Source organism: Cibotium barometz, chromosome 41 (assembly GCF_041138505.1).
Source record: "Cibotium barometz isolate CiBa-2024 chromosome 41, ASM4113850v1, whole genome shotgun sequence".
In the NCBI taxonomy this organism is placed as follows: Eukaryota; Viridiplantae; Streptophyta; class Polypodiopsida; order Cyatheales; family Cibotiaceae; genus Cibotium; species Cibotium barometz.
In genome coordinates, this window is record NC_141086.1 from 6,524,500 (window position 1) to 6,545,796 (window position 21,297).

General features: G+C 43.1%; 1 protein-coding gene across 3 annotated transcripts in view; it reads right to left on the minus strand.

Annotated features, from left to right (window-relative positions):
• The window catches only part of LOC147614638 (uncharacterized), a 68,023-nt gene that overhangs the window by 22,998 nt on the left and 23,728 nt on the right, over window positions 1–21,297 (minus strand). Inside the window, exons 3-4 of one of the 3 annotated variants that reach the window (XM_086779904.1) lie at window positions 9,623–9,873; window positions 8,496–8,567 (exon numbers count right to left, since the gene is read on the minus strand). In XM_086779904.1, coding sequence (XP_086636030.1) covers window positions 8,496–8,567; window positions 9,623–9,873 — 323 coding nt within the window. Of the gene's footprint in view, window positions 1–8,495; window positions 8,568–8,876; window positions 9,127–9,622; window positions 9,874–21,297 lie in introns of those variants that run through there. The other 2 variants (XM_086779905.1, XM_086779906.1) reach the window with 2 other exon arrangements.

A 21,297-nucleotide genomic window follows, 5' to 3' on the forward strand; every position in this document is an offset into this window, starting at 1 on the left:
AAGTACCACGTAGCAATGATGATGTGGTGGCAATGACGTGGCAGGTAGTTAACCTGGTGCATATATATATGTGGGTAGACAAAGTGTCATAATCATTTGCTTTCCTCAGTGATGGACTTCACAAAGCATTTCTTTGTAGGCAAAGTGCTAGCCAGTAGGTCACGGGGCTGCAGTTGACATTTTCACTCAACCATATCCATTGTACTAGAGATTCAGTTGTATACTTTTTCTTGTAATATTACAGACAGTAGTAGTTTAGGACTCGTGTGTTGTGTGAGTGATTCCGCCACACTCTCCTTTCTATCTCTGAAAACCCTAGCGCATAGGCACATATGTTTTACAATTCTCAAAAGACATGGGATGCCAGGGATGCACAAGCTTTGTCACTCATTGCATTGTCAGTACAGAGGTCCATTATACCTCATATTCGTTCAGCTGGCTCTTCACAAAATGCATGGGTGACTTTGGAGCAGATGTAAATGAGGCTAGGATCTCATTTTTGAAAAGAGAGCTGGAAAATCAGAAAATGAATGAAGGAGATGACATGTCTAGCCACTTAAACAAGCTGCAGGATTTGAGAGAGCAACTCATCAATGTGGATGAGATTATTCCTGAGACACAGCTTGTGTCCACCATCTTGCACTCTTTGCCAAGATCTTACTTGGCTTTCCATACCTCTTTGAACCTCAGCATGAGGAATGCTGTTGAACCCCTCAAGTATCAGGAACTTGTTGCTCTCTTACTACAAGAGGAGCAAATGAGGAAGAATATGAATATGAACACAAATGCTGAACAAGCATTTACTACAGGTCAAAAGGGGAAAGGGAAATCTCAGCCAAAGAGTGCATATAAAAATTCAGGTGATGGTGGTTCTTCACAAGATACCAAGAAAGGTGATGGACAGCCCAAGAAGAAAGGCAAATGTCATTATTGTAAGAAGCCAGGTCACTACATCACGGAATGTAGGAAGAGGATTGCCAAAGAGAAGGCAAAGGAAGCTGGGATGTCAGTTAATGATACTTCTAAAGCTCCTCCAGAGACTGCTTCTTTTGTTGAGGACAGGGATTACTGTTTTTATACATGCAGCTATGATGCCTCTTGGTCTTCACAGGCACTCAGTTTGACAGAGCATGCATGTACTTGGTATTTTGATAGTGGTGCCTCAAAACATATCACATCTCGCAGGGATTTGTTTAGTCATGTTGGCCCTGCCCCTGTTGGCAAAACTGTTCAGTGTGCCAACAATGCTTCATATCCAGTTTGTGGCATTGGGGAGATTCAGCTTACAGCCATTGATGGCTCCATTCTCCGCCTTACAGATGCCTTATATGTACCAGGGATAAAGAAGAATTTGTTGTCCATTTCTTCTTTAGCACATTGTGGAATGCAGGTCTACTTTGATGATGATAAATGCATGGTCAGAGACAAAGCAAATGCCTTGACCTTGATGCTTACTGGTACATTATGTCATGGACTTTATGAGTTGGATGCATTTCAGCCAATGGATCAGTCTGCTTATCATGCATTCACTCTTACTCCAGCTATGGTTGATGCGGAGTTATGGCATGCTCGCATGGGGCATGTAAATTTTGGTAGTCTTATGCTTATGCAGCAACATAATATGTTTACAGATCTACCTCTCATGGAGAAGCCTCCAGATCACATTTGTGAAGGATGTATTTTGGGAAAAATGCACAGGTTTTCCTTCCCACGTGATCAGGCTCTAAGAGCAACTGCAAAGTTGCAACTTATACACAGTGATCTTTGTGGTCCCATGCAGACGAAGTCATTAGGTGGTTGCTTTTATTTTGCAACATTTATTGATGACTTCTCTCGTATATGCTGGGTCTATCCTTTGACACAGAAATCATAGGTATATGATGCATTTTTGGCCTTTGTAGCACTTGCTGAGACAGAGTCAGGATGCAAGGTGAAGACTCTCCGTTCTGACCGAGGGGGGGAATATATGTCACATGTGCTGAATTCCTTTCTTGGGAGTAGAGGTATAAAACATCAGTATACTACTCCTTACACTCCACAGCAGAATGGGGTTGCAGAAAGGAAAAATCGGTCACTCATGGAGATGGCCAGATGTATGCTAAAGGCAAAAAGACTACCACATATCTTTTGGGTGGAAGCAGTAATGTGTGCTTGTCATATTTTGAATCGATGTCCCACAAAGGCATTGGTTTCTATTACTCCTTTTGAGGCTTGGCATGGCCGCAAGCCTTCTGTATCGCATTTTTGTATCTTTGGGTGTCTTGCATATGCACACATACCCAAAGAGTTGAGGAGGAAGCTTGATGATAAAGCCACAAAATGCATTTTTGTTGGGTATAGCCGTGAGAGCAAGGGCTACAGGTTATATGACCCACTATCCAGGAAGATATTCATCAGTCGGGATGTGATTTTTGATGAAAAATCAGAAATATCCATGGCTGGTTATGAGACAAATCAGGCTGAAAATGATGTGTTTGAAGGTCTACTACCCATGGAGTTTCATTCCACAGTTGGTGATCCAACTCATGAGGGTACTGGACAGCCAGCAAATGATGTAGGTGGTGCAGAAATTCAGCAGCCAAATGAGCCAGAAGCTGAACCAAATATGGGACAGCAAGCACCACAAGTCAGACATATACCTAGATGGTATTTGAGGACATTACAGGACAGCCATTTAGAGGGTCCTCTTGCTGGTCGTACTCGTAGGGAGACAAGGACCAATGAGCATGCACACATCATGGATTTGAATCTGGTTATGGCAGCCAGTTTACAGGATGATGATGAGCCTGATTCATTTGTGGATGCACGAGATAATGTGCATTGGAACAAAGCCATGCAGGATGAGATTGATTCTATTAAAAAGAATCAAACATGGGATTTGGTTGATCTGCCCAAAGGCAAGAAAGCAATTGGTACTAAATGGGTCTATAAGTTGAAAAGACATGCAGATGGATCCATTGACAGGTACAAAGCCCGTCTAGTTGCAAAGGGCTATGCACAGAAAAAGGGCATTGATTATGAGGAGACATTTGCTCCTACATCCCGTATGTCGACACTTAGGTGTGTCATTGCATTGGCTGCACATCGTGGTTGGGTTGTTCACCAGTTGGACATAAAGACTGCATTCCTACATGGGGACCTCGAGGAGGAAGTTTATGTATTTCAGCCCATGGGATTTGCACAACATGGTCATGAGGGGAAAGTATGCAGGCTGAAAAAGGCCTTGTATGGTTTGAAACAAGCTCCACGAGCTTGGTATGCAAAAATAGATGCTTTTCTACTCACTCAGGGATTTGTGAACAGTCCATCAGAGGCCACTTTGTATGTGAAGAAAGAAGAGACAGATCTGCTGGTCATCAGTCTTTATGTGGATGATCTCTTGCTCATGGGATCAAATGATGACAAAATTGCAGCTTTTAAGGAGATACTGCAACAACAGACATTTGACATGTCTGACTTGGGCCTTGTACATTACTATTTGGGCATACAGTTTGTGCAGGATAACAGAGGCATTGGGTTGTTGCAATCACGTTATGTTGCTAAACTTCTGAGGAAGTTTAAATTTCAGGATTGCAAGCCTATTAGTACTCCTATGGAGCCTGGGATGAAACTGTCACTACAAGATGACAGTGTTTCCTTTGATGCCACTACATATGCTCAGGCTGTTGGGTGCCTCATTTACTTGTGTAATACAAGGCCAGATATTCAGTATGCAGTCTCTCAGTTGAGCAGATTCATGCACAGCCCACGGTTGTCACATTGGCAAGCTGTGAAGCGTGTATTCCGTTATTTGCAGGGTACCTTGTCTCTTGGGTTGCTTTATCCTGAGGGAGGTGACATGCAGTTACATGCTTACAATGATTCAGATTGGGCTGGTGACTTTGATACCAGACATTCCACTAGTGGAAATTGTTTCTTCCTTGGCGCTTCATGCATTTCTTGGCTAAGCAAGAAACAGACCACAGTGGCCACTTCGTCTTGTGAGGCAGAGTACAGAGCAGCCTACACTACTACTGTTGAGTGTGTTTGGCTGCGTCGTCTTATGACTGATATGGATATTTCAGTGGAGGAGCCTACACCTATCTATCCTGATAGTCAGAGTGCCATTGCTGTGGCCAGGAATCCTGTGTTTCATGCTCGCACGAAACACATTGAGATTCACTATCATTTTGTTCGGGAGAGACTCCAGGCAGGAGATATCAGTCTGATCTACTGTCCTACAGATCAAAATGTGGCAGACATCTTCACCAAGGCATTACCACGTCCGAAATTTGAAGCATTCCGCAATGCTTTGAATTTGTTTCCTTTTGGTGGATGATGTACAGTGATCACATATCACTCCAGGGGGGTTTGTTGGGTTTCATGCTGTGTATGCACCCAGAGGAGTGCTAGTGATCATCAGTAGGTTACTGGGGCACTTTTTACTTCAGTTAGTGGAGGTTCTTTCCCCCAGTTTAGTTTAGTTCAGTTTCACTTATATGCAGTTTATAAGTGTTTTGGTCCACCCGGCACATTTATGGCCGGACATGTGAACACTTATCCTTTAGGGTCACTATCATGTGGCTATTGTACTTGATTATTATTCATTGAAGCATACTGATAGTTGTGTTCACTCCTCCCTCTTGGTTTCCACGCCTGATTGCCTTCTGTAAACCCTAACCCTAATCCTTGAGTACCTTCACTTACCATTATATGGTGATATTATGGAGTTCTCACATCTGGGGGAAGTCCTCTTGATCGGGGACTTCAACACCAAGATAAGGAGTCGCCTAGTCCCACTCATTAATCTGAACAACCCTATCAGACTCCAGGAGCTTGACTTCACTAACACGGGGTTACAAAGATTACCACAAGACCATGAGGACGTCACAGTATATGGGAGCCATTTCCTAGAGCTAGGAGCTGCACATGGTCTTGTTATCTACAACGGGATGTCTCGATGGCCCTCCTCTGATGCCCTCACCTCGACTCGACTTCTCCATCCCGCCACCCCCCTTTGAAGCTAACCATGCCTACCTCTCTTTCACTCTTACTTGCACACCACCCGTACCCGCCACCACCCCTCATCTCACATTACACCCAAGTCCATTTTGATCACAAGCTTGACCATATTTACTCCGACCACATCTACCGCCACCTCTAAGATGTGGATCCTATTGTCCCCCCCCCCCGCCCTCACATCACAACTCGCCACCATTCTCCACGTATCTCCCACCACTTCTTTCATCTACACGCAACGGTCTACTACCGCCACCTCTAAGATGTGGATCCTATTGTCCCCCTACCCGCCCTCACATCACAACTCGCCACCATTCTCAACGTATCTCGCACCACTTCTTTCATCTACACGCAATGGTCTACTACCAAGCCACCTTGTGGTTCCACACTCCAACGGCATGATGATGAATGTTGAGCCACATGCTCCCGTCTTAAGCATGAGGTACAGATTGGGCAATGGATTTCTCAACGCCTCACCCAATGCAAGAAATGGGAGTTCCACTCTCAGAAAGAGGATGAATTATACCAACTCTTCTTAGGGTCGAACTCCAAAGAGGCTTGCAGGAAACTCCAAGAACATCGCCCCCCACACTTATCACTTACCTGGACACATGGCACTCCTATGCACGCTTCTTCTATCATATCCCCCATTAGCCACCTCTACCCCCACCACCACCACCTTCTTCACAAAGGGCATGGTCCTCAAGGCCATCCATAGACTACGTCATGGGTGGGCCCAAGATCACAAGGGACTCACTGCCAAGCACATCTCACATGCCGAAGATACCCTAGCGCCCCTACTAGCCTACATGTTCAATAGAACCCTTTGTGAACGATTCCCACCCTCTTGGTCCGCTAGCACCATCAACCCCCATCCTCAAAAGCCAGAGATCCATTCAATCTTGATTCCTAATAATTATAAGACGATCACTATTGGCCACACATATTGGCCAAACTCTATGGATCAATGCTAGAGGTGGAGATCAGTTCATTCGCATACAGATAGGGATGCAGAGCCTCGGGACAAGCACACTTTTGGAGGAGCTACTCTACCCTTGACCACATCTTCACCCTCTGTGCCATCATCGAGGAGGGTAGAGCACATCAGCGGATTTCCTACTACTTTGTGGATTTCCACAAAGCTTTTGATACTATACCCCAAGCCCGCCTACTATAGAGTCCATAGGAGTCCCATCTGACATGGTTTGGAGCATCATCGCCCTCTATTATGAGTCCATCGTCGGCTGAGTGAGAGCCCCAAGAGGTACACTGCACGAGATTTCCAGGACTATTGGGGTGAAACAAGGCTGCCCTCTATTACCCACTCTTTTTGGCCTCTACATTGATGAGATCTCAAGCTTCATTGACAAATTAGGCAGGGCTGGTCCCACAGTTGTAGGCATCTTGATCCCCCTACTACTTTATGCAGATGACATCGTTCTCCTTTTAGATTCAGCCGAGGGGATTCAGAGAAATTTGAATGCCTTCTAGGATTTTTGCACTCAGAGACCTCACTATTAACCTTGGTAAAACCAAGGTAATGGTCTTCAATACTTCTCATCCCTTCACATACAAATTGAGCTTCACATACAGAGGGGATCCTCTGGTGATTGTCTCATCCAATGTCTACCTTGGTGCCACTTTCAGTGGCCCATGCTTCTAGCAACACATGCTAGAGTGACACGGGATATGCATCCTTGAGCTTACTTGAGCGACAGTGCTTCCAGCCACATTTCCAGAAGCCCAAGATGAAAGGCTGGCTGGAAGCACTGTCGCTCAAGTAAGCTCAAGGATGAAAGGCTGGCTTTTTGACACCCTTTGTCACACCGGCCTTGATGTATGGAGTAGCCTTCTGGGGGCAAGACTTATCGGATGAAGATTGGCAATGAGTTGAGAGGCCCCAATCATTTTCTCCCGTATGATCTGCAGCAAAGCATCAGTCCAAGCAAAGTTTGTTGCAGCCCCGATGGTAGTGGATGCACTCTTCTAGACAGTCACATACCTCCATCGCATTAGCCACATGGATCCCCACGGGTACCCGAGGCTTGTCCTAGAGTCCTCAAGCTAGCTAGCACTCGAGAGTCGAGGGCCATCCTGGAGTATGGTATGCTCAAGTTTCCACTTGGTTCTCAGGATATGGGCTCTGAATGGACCGCCTCCAACACCTTCAATACATTTTGGACTCCCATCTTCTCTAGCTCTCTCATGAGTACACCAACCAGGTTATCCGGTTAGATTACACCTTCAGAGCTCCCACCGAAGATGCATTTCTACAGAGATCACTTCCTCAGGCTCACTGCCCGATGGATTCATCCAACAGCCGGGCTACTTGAGTGTACACATATCCCATGCCATACGGATTGAGATTGGCCAAATATAGGTTTCATCCCACCGCCTAAGAGTGGAGACAGGGAGAGCTCAGCATGTCTTCAAAGCCCGGGAGCTCATAAGAAGACCCGAGGAGGAGAGGATTTGCCGGTTATGCCACTCAAATGTTAGACAGAGAAGCATTACATACATCACTGCCTAGTATACTACGAAATCCACGGGAGGTGGGATTTGATCCACTTTCTAGGATCATTGACTTCTCGGACTAGTGCAGCCTAGGACTCTTCCTACTCGAGCTCCACAAACACAGGGACACTCTCTTGAGAGAGCTTCGGCACCACCAGCCACCTCAACCCCTCCCTAGCCAGCCAACCATCACCAGCTTCTTCTGGACCCAGAAGGAGGAGGAGGACACTCATATAGTGGATCCCGTGGACCCACCTCACACCAGAGGAGTTACCTCAGACCAGGCCTCCACATCCCAACGTGCCCGACGCCCCTAGCCGCCCGGATGTAGGCCACGATCCCCTCATCAGCTCTAGATCCAGAGGCCACGATCCCCTCATCAGCTCCATCGCCATCGAGCTACCTTTCCACGTGATGTAGCTAAGGGAGACCTCTCGGCATACTCATTAGCCCCATGCTTGATATTTTGGAGTGTGGTATACCATCTCTTGGGGGCTAATGCTCCTCTCATGTTTTATGTTCTTAGTATTCCATGATGAGATTTCCATGGACATTTGTGTATCACTCCAGCGAGATAGTTTTGATTTATTCTATTGATTTTCTGTTCCAAATAAAATATGCCGTGGACATTATTCTATTACTATGGTCTCATAGGTCCATTGGGTCTTTAGTTGACACTTAATCTCTCTCTCTCTCTCTCTCTCTCTCTCTCTCTCACACACACACTCACACACACACACACACACACAAGAAAGAAGAATACATTTGGCTCTTGGCTATGTAAGAAAACCCAAACACGTTACCAACTAGTAATAGAATGTACAGTAGTTGCATATATACAAAACATAAGAAGTTCTCATCCCAACCCTCATCTTGAATCATCAATCTTGTAATGAAAAGAACCAATAAAATAAATTATGATTTAAAAGTATTACAGAGGCTCAAAACTTTTGATTCCACAAAGCATGAGTAAAATGAATGACCTGGAATAGGTAGGTAGTTGTTGGCTTGCTGAGGTCGACGTTTGTTTAGTTGAAGACCCAACATCTTGCCCTCTTAAAGCAAAACCATGTTAGAAGATACAATATAGCAAGTATTCTCTCTTAAGAAACATAGACAGCCGTGGCAAGTACAAAACTAAAACTTGAAAGCAACTGAACATACTATTCCGGGAGCTATGAGCCAGATGTACAATTATTTCGTAACGTTGAGGGTGTTTTAGGAGGGGTTGTACTGATCAGGCAGCACGATTGCAAGGGGGTATAATTCACATCCTTTATATGTATACCAATGGAAAGTGCAAGTTATTTCCCAAACTCAACAAAAACCAAAGTGAAATCTTAACTCCATAAGAGTCTACTCACAAAGCTTCAGATCATCAACTCCATCACGCATAGCTAGACTTCGTGTTATGGCATCCCCACTCACGTTATGAGCACCCAAGAGTAGGTGCAGGTTCATGCATAAAGACATTTCACGGTAGTAGACAAATCTTCGGAGATAACAATTGAACTAAGTTTCTATCACTCTACGAAGGTGAAGGACAGACTCAACCATATGAAAGCTAGCATAATAGTTGCGCAAATGCACCGCTTCGGATAGAAAGAATTAGCATATATCAGCTGGCTGCAAATTGGATAAAGACTTCAACAGAAATTGCATGCCTTCTAATACAGCAGAAAGATATACTAATGGAAAGTTCAGGTTATGCCCCAAACTTAACAAGAACCAAAGTGCAATCCTAACTTATGCATAGAAAGGCCCATACTCTATGGTATAAACTTCGACGGGTAAAGGAGATAACAAGGGAGCCCATAGTCTACCCTTTTGAAGGGGGGAGAGAAGGCCATTTATGGCATATGTACCCCATATGTACCCCGTTACATCTGAACTGTTCAAGCCTATCGATGAAATAATAGATATTAACAAAGAAGGAATTCTAAGCACCAAAATAGGCCCACGATCTCTACAATTCAATAGGAAAATAGAAAGCGCATCCTGGGTTGGGTTCTCAACCGGTTTAAATTCATCAAAGTGCACGTAAAAGGGGGTTCATTGTGCTACATGAGAAAGGTGTGTGAAAGCACTAACCAAAGCCAAAGAAAAATACCTTGGACATGGCTCAAAATGCAGATGTGGAAATTGCTTGTTTTCAGGCATAAAGGGTGTGCTTGGTTTTGCTGCTTCAAAATGACCACCGTTCTTCTCCTCAGAATCATGACTAAATGGCATGTTTCCTGGGCCTACTGAAGACGAGAGATTATTTTCAACTTCGCCTACATTGATCACGGAAGGGCGCAACATAGGTGGTGCACTTGGTGGAGCAGCCATTTTCTCTGAGTGACAATCTCCATGAGCACCCTACAAGTTATCATAACAAATTAGATCATGTACAATCTCAACCAGCTTTAGCATGAATTTAATTTACTTCTAACACATGCCAAATTTTCAACAATTTGCGATCCACTACAGAGGTCACACTAAAAGAGCTCAATTTTTCCATACTTTTCGATAGTCAACCTCTTCTTGTATTGCTTTAGTTCATAAAATTGTCTAAGTTCTCAACTTATACAATAAATGCTCCTAATTCTACAGAAGAAAACAACAATAAGGCATTCCTTGGAGATCCCTTGAAGCCATCCTAATGCAACAATCTCAACAATATCATATTAGATGGGGTCAAGAGTTACTCTATTTGGCTGTGAGAAAAGCCGAACAGGCATGCAACCTTTTTTGATTTTATAATTGTCTTTAGAGGAAAATCCAAATTAGAAGCTTCCACAACAAGGGAACATTTCATTCTCACAAAGCTACGTCCTCAAACTCCTTTGATCAAAAAAGCAAGTGAAGATAGTAAATACTACAGCAATTGAAGAGTAAGACTACTTGTCATCTATAGGTGTTAAATGTCAAATGTGCGGAAGCTTTCTATGTTTTCTTTCAACCCTAAGTATCTAAGATAGAAACCTTGATGCAAGTCACCAACATGTTGAGAAATAGGTGCCATGGAGCACAAAAGAAGTATGGAGTGAGTGTGAGAAGGCACATCACCAAGTGAGAATTATCCCACATGCAAGAGAAAAGCTAAGTTGTACTCTCCCCTCATATAAAAGGAGAACATTTCAAGCAATAGAATACAAGCAATGCGCACAACATCTCAAGTCTTTTTATGAGTATAAGTTTCTATCTTGTAACCTAATTGAACTTGAGTCTAAACTTAATTAGTACATACTCATCACAATGAGTCTCCTTTATTTCTATCCACCTTAGATTAGCATGTCATTAGATCAAATTAGTGTGTGATTAGGATGTGTAGTTAAGAGAGCTCGATCCATGCTTTTAACACAACAAAGACAGAGAGAGAAGAGAGAGAGAGCTGTATTTTCAATATATTATATAGTACATAAGGATTAGTATGTTATATAGTACATAAAGATTGTCTGTGGCCTTTGGCCTTCCAAAAGAGATGACATAAAGATCCTAAAAGTTCTAACACCATACCTACCCCATGTAGGGAAAGATGACAACAAATGAGTTTTGCTTAGCCTTTTATAGGCTCCCATCATGCACAACACCTAGCCAACAGCAAAGGACACAACCCGACTTGATGCAAGTCTTTGTCGGCCAATAGCTATCTTGCCCTTTCAAGGGTTCTTCTACATTCTCTTGAGCCTGGCTAGTGTCCTAAACCTACTGTTTACCTGCTGCCTAATCAAGACTTAGCATGGAAAGCTGCCATGTCCATGTGTGCACATGACATCCCCTCTTGCTAAACTTGATGACGAGATTCCAACCTTTGACCTTGAATGACTATCATCATCCCTTTGTCTCCTCATGGATTCCAAACTTGTCATCCTTCTTCTTGGCAACCTTTTCACTCAAAACCTTGCCTTGTCTTTGATTCCACTCCAGATCTGGCGTTGAGACATGTGCATCTGGTCCAATTTGTCCCTTGCCTTCCTGCCCTGTTCTTGAACACTACAATGGTTTCCTTCCCAAGGATGATCATGGCTTCCTTGCACCACCCCTTGTTGCTAAAGTATGATGCTGGAATCTTCACTTCTTGACTACTCCGGGTATGCGAGAAGGTTGGCTAAAGTGAAGGAAAGCTCCAATTGCCAAAAAAAGAAATGGGGGAAGAAGAGGACTATTTATAGCTTATGAACAATGGAAAAACTTATTTGCAGTTGGTTTTCTCCTTTTTCCCTGCTTTTCGTGCTAGTGTCGGCATGTCCGCTTTCCACATGGCAGTCATCAATAGAGCTGATGACATATTTGTTGCTCATGAGAGACGTATTTGTTGCTCATGAGAATCCTCCTATCTAGCCACTAATTGAGAATGTCATGTCATGGACACGGCTGATTTTTCAAGCTAATAGGCAACACATAAACATAAGGTTTAAGGCAATAGCAGCCTTAGGACAGGCCAAAACCCTATCGGCCAGCCAAGGAGAGCAGTCGACCAACAGATATGGTCACACGTGTGAAAGGTGTATCATTTAATGTAAGTGCACCAATCAAGTGCACCAATCATGAGCAGGCCGATAGTGTGAAGGACAAACCAACCAACTTCTTGTGACCTATAAACAACAAGTCCATAGATCTTTGTAAGCATCTATCCCCCTTTTGGGGTAGGTCGAGTTAGGACTTTTAGGTCTTAGTTGTTGGATCACACAAGATGTGAAGCCGGACTCACACACACACAATGCTCAAAGATATGAATACAAGCGTGTAGAGTGTGAGAGAGATTGGCAAGCTCAAAGGAGAGAGATGAAAGCTCTCTACGTACAAAGAGAAAGTACACATGAGCAAGCAACCTAAATTATGAATGAGGTTGCTTATATAGCTAGCTAACCCTAAGATACCTATTCACAACTGGATGGCCATGGGGAAAAACCCAGTGGGATAAAAGTGCCAATGGCATAAGTACATGGCCTCACGGTGTAATACTACCAAGTATCTAACATTAACCCCTAGTACAAATGTGAAGTTTACAGAGATTGCAGATTAATCTTTGAAAGGGAAGAGACCCAAAGCTTTATGGAAAACTTTTAGTGAAAAGATCTGCCACATTGTCATGTGTACTGCAATAGATCATATTGATCTCTCCTGCATCAAGCTTCTCTTTGACATAGTGGTAATGCACTTCAATGTGCTTGGGTCTTGGCATGAAAGACAGGATTCTTTGAAACTACCATTGCACTCTGACTGTCAGTGAGAATAGAAATAGGGATGTCTAAAGGGACACTTCAATGTGCTTGGGTCTTGGCATGAAAGACAAGATTCTTTGAAACTACCATTGCACTCTGACTGTCAGTGAGAATAGAAATAGGGATGTCTAAAGGGACACAAAGATCCTCCATCAATCTTCTCAACCATACACATCCAACAATCATAGTGAATGTTATTCTCTATTCAGCTTTCACAACATGATGTGCCACAATTGGTTGTTTCTTGCTTAGCCAAGATATACACGAATTGTCAAGAAAGAAACTGTTTCCAAATGTGGACTGTCGTATATCATAATCACATGCCCAATCGGAATCACTGAAAACCTACAGTTGTAAATCACCCCCCTTGGCATAGACCAATCCAAGATCTTTGATGTCACGTGCATCCTGCACTAGGATGCCACGTAGACATATCTGAACAAGGTGCAAGACCTGGAGTGGAAACTGGTCCCATGTGAGCCTAGTCCGAGACGAGTCAGCCAAGGTTCCACACTACGCATCCGAGGTCAGGTGTGCATTGTCTGTCCTGCACATAAAGCAATGCCAGTCAATACTGTGAGTCTCCCTTTGGAATGATGTCAGATGATCTATGTATCTGCTTTGCAAATGGATGCCAAACGTTTGAAGATGCATGTAGAAAAGGGGGCCAGCCCATAGGGCTACCCTAGAGCAAAGCCTAAGGCTCTTGCTGTGGGCATGGGGCAGCATATAGCCACCCCAAGGGGCCAAGAGGGCCCCACGTTGTGCCCACCAGCCCTAGCATGGGCTGGGCAGGCTATCGGCCAGCCCTAGGGGCCCTGGCCAAGCAGCCGAAAGGGCCCAGGGCCTTGCCCAGCCAGTCGGCTGTGTGTGGGGCAGCCCCACACTAGTTGCGATTGGCTGCCCAGCAGCCTGGACAGCTTTTAATGCTAGGCCATGTTGGTCAGTCTTTATGGTGTGAAACAATGACTTACAAACAGCTTTTAATGCTATTAAATCAAGTCGTGGAGATTTTCAGTAGGCCGACCCCTGTTGGGGCAGCCGACCAGCCATCAGAGGGGGTATATAAAGCCCAGCCATAATTCAGGTCTAGAATCTCAGTATTCACGAAGGGTTTCCGCATTCCAAGGCCCAAGACAGCCAAGGGGAGTGCTCCAACCAAGGTGAACATTGCAAGTCAAGATTCAGTCTCTATTTTCAGATTTACATCATTCTAATAAAGCAAATACACCATTCGTGGTGGGGGCCCTACATAGGGTATTTGGGACCCAATACTGTGTCCTCTTCTCCCTCTCTCCCCCTCTCTCTCTCTCTCTTTTCTGCACATCTTCTATAGTTTTGTGCGTTATATTTGTCATGAATGATGGCTGAATTCTGAGCATTGAAGTTACCAATTCGACCACGAAGCTTCCACATGTTACACTAGAGTGCCTTGCAAGTACAAAAGATACATTTAACTACCTGCCAATGCTTAGTGCCTGGGCAATACATTAACTTTGAATGTTGACACACACCATACAAGATGTCTAGTCATGAGTTGCATAGATAGATTAGGCATCCAATAGCTTGATCATGAGTGGTTATGTCGAATCGTTCACCAGCATCCTGCAGATTAAGTTTTACACGACGTTCCATCAATGTAGAGATTGGTTTGTAACTTTCCATATTGAACCTCTTGAGCAGTGTCTTAATGTACTTTGATTGCTTAATGACTATACCATCGTCTTGCCGTATAAATTGCATACCCAAGTAGTAGTGCAAAAGACAAACATAATGAAATCCTCATTGGTGCCTATCATGAGCATGGCATCTACATAGAGAATAACAACACCAAGTCCTGCTTGTCCTTTTTCACATACAAAGTGCTTTCCATAGCTCCCTGTCCAGTCAAACAGGCATGAATTTTATGGTACCAAGCTCTCGGATGTTTCAAACCATATAAACATGGTTGTTTTTCGTACCAGTACGAACTTACCGTACGGTATCGTATGGTACGATATGACTGTTGGATGCAATTTTGACCATTTGCAAAAGTGCCGTTTCGCTTAATTTCTACCCAATTTTCTTACTGTTTTTCGATCGTTTCTTCCGAACCTCTCATGTGCTAGCCGACAACCAACTGGTCCAAATTGAAAATGTCTAAGTTTGTAAGTGTTTTTTAAAAACCCATATTTTATCGTACGGTATCCCAAAATTTCATATCGTATAGTACAGTATCGTATTTTTGTACCATGACATCTATGCATATAAAGCTTTATTAAGCTTGCATATCTTCTCTACCGTGACATCTATGCATATAAAGCTTTATTAAGCTTGCATATCTTCTATTCTTGACCAATTTGGCAAATCCAGCTAGCAGACTTACATAAACTTCTTCCTACAAGTCACCATTCAAGAACGTTGTTTTGATGCCAACTCGTGCACTTTCCATCCATGATGGACCGCCGAAGCAATAACAAATCGGATACTGGTCATATGAAAAGTGGGAGCAAAATTTTTATTATAATCAATCCCTTTTGCAACAAGTCTAGCCTTGAGTCTGTCAATAGACCTATCTGCCTTTCTCTCAACTTTGAAAGCCCCATCATACCAACAGCTTTCTTGCTAAGTGGTAGATCCACTAAATCCTAAGTACCATTTTTTTGAATGGCATGAATTTATCCTAACCCAATTTGGATCTTCTTGTGTGAAAATAGCATTTTGTCCAGTCCTAAAAAGAAAATTTTTTGGTTTTATTTGGTATTTTGTGGGTCCTTGTTGCCAGCCACTGCCTTTAGTTTAGCCAACCAACAACCCTAGATAGTATATATAGGTTAGCCTCATCGTTCATCATCTTGTACCACTTCTTGACCATATCAAATACCATGTGTTGCTGCTGCCAGCGCATACACCATACCTGCTTTATCATCATCGCTTGTCAGCCTCAGCACACACTATTTCCATTAGAGTATTCTCATTCGATTGCATTGCAGCATCTCGTTCAGTACATCAGCGTTACATATATGTTCATGGGACAGCAGCCCTCTCTACCACATAGATCACATCAACGTTACATATTTGTTCATGGGACAGCAGCCCTCTCTACCACATAGAACACATCAGCGTTACATATTTGTTCATGGGACAACAGCCCTCTCAGCTACAGTAGAGCATATCAACGGTTTATCTTCAGCTTATGGGACAGCAGCCCTCCCTGAGCACTTCAGCATTTTTCCTCGGCTCACACTATCGGGACAATAGCCCACTCTCTGCTACATCACACCATCAGGACGGCAGTCCACTCTCTGCTTATTTTCACCATCAACACCACTCGGGACGGCAGCCCTCTCTGCTTTACATATACCACCTCAGGTACCGTAGCACCCTTGTCACCAAAGCTTGCATCGCCTCATCTTCCGAGGCCCACTACCACCTCGAACTGCCTCTGCATCCATCAACGCGAGCCTTCGACATCGACCACCTCTCAGAGTGCCTTTGCCTCACATCAATGTGAGCCTTCGTCATCAACCGTACTTCAGGTCCGACATCATCTCCGCTTTTGCACTGGTCTATCTACTCATACTCACCTCACATCAAAGGGCTCTTGTACATATGTTCATTCACCATTATATATAGACTCACTCACCTATTTCATGCTGTGTTGCTTTGCTCTGATCTCTCGTACATATGGTCCTTTCGTCCCTTTTCCCTCGCACTTCTTGAGCATCTTCAAAAGACTCAAGTTCATCTACATCATGAACTAATGAATGCAAACTCAACAATATCTGCTGAAGAAGTGGTTTGAGCATCGGATCTGGTTCTACTCAAAGGAGCAAACAATTTGCTATTTTGTAAGGTGCTTCTAACACATCTAGACATAAGCCTAGATTTGTTGATTACTAATCTTTCAGCATTTATCGCATCATCCAGCTAATATGAAGTTGGTGCATCAAATCTTTGAGCATTCCCTCCTTGCAACAAACAAGGATCAATAGGCAAAATCTACTGAGAAACAACAGATACTAGCACAAGTAATAACCCATCAAACATGCTTATGGAAATCCACCATTGGAAAGATAGAATCCTTTGCAAAAACAATATCCCGACTCATAATAATCTTCTTTGTGAGAGGATTATAGAGACGATAACCTTTGCTTTCAATAAAAGTGCATTTCATTGCCTTGTCATCCAGCTTAGTTCTGGCACATGTACATGTGCCAAACAACCAAAAACAAGCATGTGTTCAACGTTAGGTTTTCGATTGAATCAAGCCTTATAAGGAATGACAGTCTTCAAAGCTTTAGTGGGATACCTATTCAAGACATAGATAGAACAAAGAACTGCTTCCATCCAAAACTTGTGTGGAAGTTGATGACCTTTAATCATGCAACAAACCATATCTATGAGAGTCTTGTTTCGCCTCTCAACAACACCATTTTATTGTGGTGTATACGGAGTTGTACACTAATGCTTAATGCCTTTTCATGCCAAAAAATCTCTGAATGCATAAAACAATGTATTTTTCCCCTCTGTCTGAATGGAGAGTTTGATCTTTTAAGCCGTACTCGTTGTAGTCATCAATGAATGTAACAAATATAAGTTTCCTCCCAAAGAAGTAGTCCTCATTGGACTACACCTATCTGGTGCATTCTTTGGGAAAGGTTGGCGAGAAAGTTTATCAAGGATACATCATTCACAAGTCTTGGTGGTGGATCAAGCTGAGGAAGATCCATGTTTTTGCAAAAGCATCAAACCACTAATAGAAGTGTGGCCAAACCTAGCATGCCACAACTGAGCATCTTTCATTGCATCAGAATTGTCTGCCAAACAAGCAACATCACTCTTGTCATACATGTCCAATTCGTACAAACCACCTATGATTAAAGATCCAATAAGAACAATCTGCTTGTCTTGTTCTGTCGCAAACAATGCACTTATCATTTGAAAATTCAACATTAAGACCCCTCCTTACTAGGGTGGACATAGAAAGCAAATTCTTTTGAATACCTATAACAAAAAGTACATTTTGAAGACAAAGATCCTCACCACTAACAATAGTGAGAACTATTTCACCACTACCTTTTACGGGGTAAGAGGCATTATGGCACTCGTAACAATGTGAGCACTTTGCAAAGTCTCCAAATGTTTAACCAAACTTCTTTCAGAAGTTGTGTTTAGAAGCACCACTATCAAGAAACCAACTTGTCACAAACAATTGCACTGAGACATGCGTCCTATTCAGGATTAGAACTCCAAACAACCATTAGTGAGAAGTCTTCATGGACGACAACATTAGCAGTGTCAATGGTAGAACTGCTAGAATCCTTCTCAGATTTCTTTTTCTTCTTTTCTTTATTTTGAAGTTTGAAGTTATTTTCAATTGCTTGGCTAGGCTTCTTGCAATACCGGCAAGTCACCTTCTTTGGCTTTTCGAAATCACCCTTAGCCTCAGAAGTTTTGTTTGAATTAGTCTGCTGAAATTTCGTGCTCTTATCTTTGGCTACTAAAGCTTGATCATTGCTAGAACTTTTAGAGGCGAAGAGGCATTTTGTCTAGATTGTTCCTCTTGCAATAGTAAGCTAACAAGCTCCTGATAAGTAAGAAAGGCTGCATTGCTTTTCAAAGAAAGTTGGAGGGAAGTATTGAAACCCAGATAAGATTCATGCCAAGAGTTCAAGATAATGTTAACCATTTCCTTATCAAAAATGATCTCATCAGTGTTAAGAAGCTATTCAAACAAGTTCTGCAACTTTGTGAAATGTTCATTCGTGGACTCCTTCTCCTGCATTTTTTCAAAGAAAAGTGACTCGAGCATTATTTTTAACCTGATATTAATTTTCGAGAGTGTCCCAAGCAAGCTTGGACGATTTACAAAAGCGAATGTGCGGAACAATAGACCTTTTAACTGACAAGGCAATCAATGCCAAAGCTTAAGCATCACGTGAATCCCATCTTTTTTTATCAAAAGTAGTTTCAGGGACTTAATGCTGAGTCTGTTGGCCCTACCCATCTAATATATCCTCTTTGGAAAGGATACCAATCAAAGTTTTTGACCATACCTGATTGTTGGAGAATTTGAGATGGAAAGATGCAAAAACTACTTGAAAGTAGAATCAATCACTCTGAAAAGGAACAAGCTCACCATCAAAAAACAAGTTCCAAGCTCACCATCAAAACACGAGTTGACATTGCCTTGATTGATGATTAGCTACATCAACTGGCAAGGGAATTGTTTAACAAGCTAGATCTCCGAAGTTTGAATAACATCAAGTGTGCATAGCTCCAAACAACATCCAAAAGATAGTTTTTCGAACTTTGTTTGGATTGTTAGTTTCCCATGATGCCTTTCACATCTACAAATGTCCTAGGCACCATTAACTAGATGATGTCCAGATTTTTAGCCCTTTTAATGTTTCTTCATCATTGTGTTTCTCCATGACATCTTGGACATCAACAAAATCAAGGGCAAGCATACTAGTCATGTGAAGATGGCCCTTTGGTTGATTCAAGTGAACCAATTACGACTTCACTATTGGAAGACAAGTATGTTAGGACCAAAATCACCTTTTTGGAACATGTTACTATCGAGAACAAAATCTCAATGGATTTAAAGAAGATTGAGCATTCATTGTTCTACGGCCAATATCGGGTGATATACACAAGCTTCAAAGGTTTCTAGGTTGACTTTCTTTAAATTAGTGTCAATCCTCTGACACATGAGAATCAGGCGTTTTGCTCCGCCCCGATAGAGTAAGCCTGTTTTGAGAAGCTCAAGGTAGTCCCTCATGTCTTCTACTCTTGTTCTTTAGTTCCGGATTTGACCGAGCCCTTCACTGTGTTCTACGATGCTAGTGGAGGTGGGCTTGGATCAATGTTGCATGGGAACCCCTTTACCTATGCCACCTGAAAGCTCCATGGTGCCAAGTATTCCAAATACGACCACCAGCTTCCTACAGCATTACACCCTTGGGAATTGATTGAGTTTCGAATCTGTTCAAATCATTAGTCACTCAGGTATTTACTGTCACGTGCACCCTGCACTGGGGTACACAGTGACACACTGGCATGTGCAGGGTACACAGTGACACACTGGCATGACCATCAGTGCAGCATTTGTACAGAAACAGCACCTTTTTTTAAAGGAATATTTGTTGTATGCCATGACCCCATTGTGAGTCCTCAGTCCAAGGATAGTCAGGCATGAGCTACGTAGGTCAGTCTCTGAGGCTAGTCAAGTGTCAGTCCTCTTAACTCACTTGGAGAATTCATCATACAGGTGCATGTAGTGTCAACCTTAGAATTAGGTCTGCATTAAGGAGCATTTAGTTTGCCTTGGGCTAGGCCATTGCATGGCCAGCCGACAAAGGGGCCTCATCCAAGCCATTGGTGGGCTTAGGCAGCCAATCAATTGTCCTATCTCAAGCCCACTAGCTGTCAGCCTGACCAGGGGCTGTCAGCCAGCATAAATGCCTTAGAGTAGCAGTCGGCCAGCAGAGTATGAAGAGGGGATCCAGTCATGGCAGTTCATCAGGTTGACCAGCACAAAAATCCAGTCAAATGATAATATTTGTCCAAATGGGACTGACCAACACAGCATGATACTAGCCGACTCCATCTTTTGAAGGTATAAAAGCATGTGCATCCCTCTCCCTCAGTCATTCAGGTATTCAGCATAAAGTGCAAAAGCAGGTCAGCATCCAGACTCTCCACCAATCAAGGAAGCTCTTCTTCACATTCAGCCAGCATACGACTTGAATCAATGCCTAGAAGAGTCTTCAACAGAGCCTCAGATTAGGTGAATACTCAGCCGACATACGGTCTTCCTCGTCCTTACGTTGGGTATTCATATCGCTTGTTCACTCAAGCATTGCACAGCATTCTCCAAAGAATAATATAAGCAAATATTCCTGCTTATAGGGAGGGGCCCTTCCGTGGGTATTTGGGACCCAATACTATGTTGTCTTCTACATTCTCATTCTCTTCTCTCTCTACTCTCTAAATTGGATGCTAAAGATTCTCACCACATAAAGGTATAAAGAATGCCCTATTGTGCGTTATCACGATCAACCTCACTGCATGTAACATTGGTATCAGAGCATCAGGCTAGTAACCCAACTCGGCTACCTAAAGAAAGAGCATCCGGTGGATGGTAAAACTGTGGTCCATAAAAAACACCCAGGCCTCCACCATGTCGGGAGAACATCAGATCAAGAAGAAAGCCAACAAGAACAAATGGAGGCACAAAACTTCCAAACAGAAAAAATGCTTCCACCAAGCACAGAAGAGCTCCTGAGAATAGTGAAAAAGCAAATAAATTCTCTGAAGATGCAGCTTGCCACCAAAAAAGAGAAGCCCAAAGAAGGCATCTCAGATCTGGCACAGGTCCTCAATATGGAGGAACAAAGAAGAAAAGACGAAGATCGATGTGAAGAACAAAGAAGAAAAGGTGAAGAAACAAAAAGAAAAGCAAAAGAAGAGAAAGAATTGAGACGTGCGGAGGAACAAATGGATAAGGAAGCCACACACAAATATGAGAAAGACCAACGCCGCAGAGAGAAAGCCGACCGATAGTTCAAGCAAAGACTCGACCGGGAGG